Below are 5,520 nucleotides of genomic sequence, written 5' to 3' on the forward strand. Positions count from 1 at the left end.
TACATAAATTAAGGCGATAATCGTTAAATCAACATAAATATTGTACGGACATAAAACTAATAAAATAGGAAATGTCCATTGGAGATTTTCCTATATAAATAAATGTAAGGATCCGACACAAATTTAACATGAATAATTCCCCTTGTTTTTAACTTTTTTCCGGTCGATTAGATCATCTTCGCTTGACAAATACCGGCACCGGACATACTCTTCGACGAACGAAGGAGTTTAATTAGCTCCATCACCTATATCAATTCCCACATACCTTATCACAGTTCACAATCAAACCACATCCATTCCAGAAGAAAAAAATACTGTAACTCTGGTTTCAATTTACAATGTTCATATCTTGAATCAATCACAACTAGTTCAATGGTCGAATTTACAACCACAGAATCCCCACATTTATATTTTACACATTCAAAACAAGATAGTTGCTTGCATCTTAAAGTAATAAAAATAGTTTAAAAAACATGAAACATAGAGCCATGTTATAATACACAAAAGTTTAAACATATACAGTCACTTGGCCAACTCGAGGTCTGGTCTTTGATCAAGTTCCTCAATTGTGAAATTATGAGGAAAAACATTCGGATAGGTCGCCACAATATTTCCTTTCATGCTCCTACATATTAAAAACAAAATCTTAATGACATACTAACTATCCGAAATTCGTAAACATGTATGTTTAAACCTCAAGTGTAATAATATATAAGTGTATTAACACTTGAACCGAAAGCAAAAGTTTATTCCACAACAAAAGTAAGGTTAACTAGATTAAACAATTTTTATTCCTTCTTCAGAAGAGGAGGAAAAGTATATAGGTCGACAAAAAGTTAATTAATATTCAGACTAGCTCCATATCCATCAGCCAGCCACAACAATATGAATGTTGTTGAAGAAGAAATATATATAACAATTTGTATCATATTAGTGAAGATTTTAAACTCATTACCGTATTTTGCACAAGTAAGTCGATGATACTAGAAATTCAAGTTCGACATAATATTGAACTAATTGAGTATCAAATTATAAATTTATACAAGACGAACATTAAGGAAATCCGTAAAGAAATTTAGAAAAAAAATTGTGAGTATTTTTTAGATATTCCATGAGATCCAACAAAAAAATTTTAGAAAAAAAATTCTATAGTACTCAAATTGAACCAAATTGATTGTATGATATGCAAATTCTGGGAATTATGAATGTTCAGAGTCAAACACAACCTAGAATAACTAGACTTGAGAGAAATCAATAGAATAATTAATACATTTATAAGAACGTAACAATTTACAACAATTAAACATAAAAAAAAAAAAAAAACAATAATTTTCATATCTTAATAATAATAATGAAAAGGGCAAAAGGGAGAAATTTGCATACCTGAGGTTTTGAAAGATGTAATCAAGGTTAGATTTCATGGTTCGCAAGAGGCGTGTATTATTCGAATTACTATCCTGCAATCTTCCTAATATGCAGATTAATGATTATAACTAGGGCTGGGCAAAAATTACCAAATACCGATTACCACGGTATACCTACCATAAATTACCGAATAAATACCGAACTATCGGTTACCACTACATTTGGTACGGTATCGATACCGTACCATTGCCTTACGGTACGGTAGCGGTATTGTATCTTCAATACCATGGTAATACCGTACCGTACCGCAACTTTGTATTTTTAAAATTAGTTAATATATTCAACAAATATTCAATTTTATACTTTATATTCAACTTTAGATAAAAAAAATATAGTCAACAAATATTATAAAGAAAATAAAAAACAAGAATAACGATATGATACATCATATATATATTATATATACATAATTATATTTTTTTTATTATCTTCATATATTTATGCAAACTCAATATTAGCTCTTGTTAAAGTTGTTTATGTCACGTGCTTCTTTAGTTTCAAAGTCCAATTAATCACTTATTGGTGGAATACGTTTTGCCATATTTTCTTCTCCCTTTCTTTACCCCTAAGGTCCCAGTCTTCTGTTTCATTTGCATTATTGCAATTTTTTTTTATTTTTTTATTTCTCTTACTTAAATCATCAAACTTTTTTGCTCATTACAAGATTCTACAATTTTTCTATAGATATCTTAGTAAGCATTAGTTAATTAAAGCAACATATGCTGCTACGGTTGTATAATGTATATTCATGTAGATTGCTTGATCGATCACCATATTCATTTGCTTAATTTGTTGTATTTATGCATTTATTTTAGTAGTCATCTTAATTATGGTATCATCCGAGTTCATCAAAAAAATGATGTACGGTAGATTACCACGTACCGAAACTTACGGTATACCGAATAACGGTATACCGCAATTATTGGTACGGTAATGGTATAGAATTTTTCAATACCGAAAGATACGGTAGGTACACGGTATTGAACAAAATGTTCGGTAACCGTACCGAAACCACCCCTAATTATAACTACAGGCGCTAATAGAAGCAATTACACAATTTATTTATTTTTTTACATACGATTGAGGTTCTGTGATTGCTTGATATAATACATATCCTGAGAATCTACTAGGATTTGAAATTTTGTCGTCATTTCTTCAGATGTTGATCGTATCGGCTCTCTCACCTGAGCCGCCATTTTTACGAGTTCTTTCGGCTACTGGTAATTTGAGTTTTTGCAGAGAAAATAGGACCACAGTTTAGGTTAAATAATTTATTGGAGTTTTGTCAGTAATATTTAATTGGGTTGTGTTTTAGGTTTGGGCCGATAAGCACCAATACGTGAAGTTTTTATCCGGTCCGAATGACACGGCCCATGCAAAACTAATCAATCATTACGGTATATGTATTTTGATATAATAATGTAAAAACAATAATATATAATTCATTGGGCTACATAATATATGTAACAGTCTATGATGAATTTCACACACATATATATAAATTGAATTTCACATGGGTTCGGTTCTCGCAGAAACCGCCAAAATGATGTTGCTTGAGTACATGACGAGTACATTCACGAATCTCCAAGCTCGAGTAAATCAGGGTACCCTACCACGTATCCATGGTGAATGTGGGGTTACAATCCGAACATCAAGCAGCAAACCCATGCACAGAAGAAATATTCGCTCCAACTTACAAAATAAAGGCAAAACACTAGCTGACCAAGGAGACATATTTCAAGATATTTTCTGCAAGTAAACAAGAGGAGTACACAAATTAGGGCGATAATCGTGAAATCAACATAAATATTGCACGGACATAAAATTAATAAAATAGTAAATGTCCATTGGAGATTTTCCTATGTAAATAAATGTAGAAAACCGACACGAATTTAACATCATTAATTTCCCTTGTTTTTATCTTTTTTTCCAGTCGATTAGTTCATCTTCGCTGGCCAAATACTGGCACCACCGGATGTACTCTTCAACAAACAAATGAGTTTGATTTGCTCCATCACCTATGTCGATTACCACATACCTTATCACAATTCACAACCAAACCACATCCGATCCAGAAGAAAAAATATTGTAACTCTGGTTTTGACTTACAATGTTCAAATCTTGATTCAATCACAACCAGTTCAATGGTCGAATTTACAACTACCAAATCCCCAATATATATATATATATATATATATATATATATATATATATATATATATATATATATATATATATATATATATATATATATATATATATATATATATATATATATATATATATATATATATATACTAGGGGGTGTGCACCGCGCAATGCGCGGTGCTGATTGCCCATTATTTAGGGTTTTTTTTTCTTGTTTTTTTTGTTTTATGTTTTTTAAAGAAAAAAAAATTTATATCAAATTTCAAACATTATTTGCATGGGTCCTATTTGGGCCATGAATGTAATATAAAAATGGTCCACACAATAGCATTTACGGAGCTAAAATAAATTCATTTTAAGTTGTAAATAATTTGGACCTAAAATATATTTTAATTAGAATTTTTTTTCCTGTAATATTATTTATATATATATATATATATATATATATATATATATATATAAATAATATATATATAAATTCAAGAGTATTTTTAAATATTTTTAGAAACTAAATATATATTATATATATGTAAATACTTTTGCAATATTTTTGGGATCAAGAGTATATCCGAATTTAGTTTATATTCAAGAGTATTTCTCTCCATAGTAGAGAACACCAGTAGGATTCAAGAGTATTTAGTTTGCAAAATTCGCTAAAAAAGGGTCGGAAGAGGCCCAATCTTCAATTTAATAAATTTAATTGTTGGAGCATAGGGATGGCAAAAAAACCCGAACCGCTAGCTATCCGTGGGTATCCGCTCCGTTTAAAACCCGTTACCGAAACCATTAGGGTTTGGTAATGGTTTTGGTAAAAGAAAAGAAAACCGTCATGGTTTTGGTATGGTTCTGGTTTTACCTTTACGGTCACGGGTACCCGACCATTTAATATACATATATATATATATATATATATATATATATATATATATATATATATATATATATATATATATATATATATATATATATATATATATATATATATATATATATATATATATATATATATATTATATATATATATATATATATATATATATATATATATATATATATTAATTCAACAATATGAATAAAAAAATAATTTGGCAAAATTTTAAATAAAGTATTAAATAATTTAGGGAGGATATATTTGTACAATTTACTTTTTGGTTTCTTTTCTTTTTTCTTCCTTTTATTTTTAGAGTTACTTAAACGTTATCGGATCTAAAACTATTTTTTATTACCATAATTTAAATGGTAAATGGGTACCCGTGGGTACCCGGATAATCGTGGTAATGGTTCTGGTATTTCCATTAACTTTTTAAAAGGGTTTGGTATGGTCATGGTTTGAGCTATATTAAATGGTAATGGTTCTGGTATTGCACATTTTCGAGGGTATCCGCTCCGCTGCCATCCCTATTGGAGCATGGTACAGATTCTCCAATGTTGAATAGAAGATGACAAGGCAGAGAAAAGATGATAGGGCAGGTGGGCCCCAGAAAAAATAAATAAAAAAGAAAATAAAGGAAAAGAGAAGAATAGGGCAGGAGAGAGAAAGAATAATAAAAAAAGGAAAAGAAAAGGACAGGCAGGAGAGAAGCAATAATAAAAAACTGTGCGGACGTCATGTTGCGTAAGAAACCGACCATGGGCCCCTACAGCAGAGTACCGTCCACATTTAAAGAAATTGGAAAAGGAAAATGCCGGCAGTTACTTTTGGAGTGAAAATACGCAAAACGACGTCGTTTTAGTATTAAATGGGCCATGAAAAAAGGGAAAAAAAAAGGCCCAGAAGCTGGAGAAGCCATACATTCTTATATAGATTAATATATATATATATATATATATATATATATATATATATATATATATATATATATATATATATATATATATAGAGACACACACACACACACACACACACACACACACACACACACACAAGTGACTAAAAATAGAATTTAA

The 5,520-nt window shown here is 29.9% G+C and overlaps 1 protein-coding gene across 1 annotated transcript; it reads right to left on the bottom strand.

The window, feature by feature from the left end:
- Nucleotides 1-351: 351 nt before the first annotated feature.
- LOC148765917 (kxDL motif-containing protein LO9-177-like) lies at nucleotides 352-2,628 on the bottom strand. The gene is made up of 3 exons (XM_088812158.1): nucleotides 2,509-2,628; nucleotides 1,384-1,476; nucleotides 352-625 (listed from the first exon to the last, which is right to left on the bottom strand). Exons 1-3 carry the CDS (start codon nucleotides 2,619-2,621, stop codon nucleotides 523-525), a joined length of 309 nt encoding a protein of 102 aa, XP_088668284.1. The 5' UTR covers nucleotides 2,622-2,628; the 3' UTR covers nucleotides 352-522.
- Nucleotides 2,629-5,520: the final 2,892 nt, after the last annotated feature.

The sequence above is a fragment of the Erythranthe guttata genome, chromosome 13 (assembly GCF_056151865.1).
Source record: "Erythranthe guttata isolate IM_541 chromosome 13, IM_541, whole genome shotgun sequence".
Taxonomy (NCBI): domain Eukaryota; kingdom Viridiplantae; phylum Streptophyta; class Magnoliopsida; order Lamiales; family Phrymaceae; genus Erythranthe; species Erythranthe guttata.

Bases quoted from the DNA above. Each gene is read 5' to 3' on its own strand.
- LOC148765917 (XM_088812158.1), bottom strand. From the start codon at position 2,621: ATGGCGGCTCAGGTGAGAGAGCCGATACGATCAACATCTGAAGAAATG. The intron at 1,477-2,508 runs CAATCGTATGTA...ATCATTAATCTG, and splicing joins ATCAAGCAATCACAGAACCT to CATATTAGGAAGATTGCAGG. The intron at 626-1,383 runs GTATGCAAATTT...TTTAATATGTAG, and splicing joins TACATCTTTCAAAACCTCAG to GAGCATGAAAGGAAATATTG.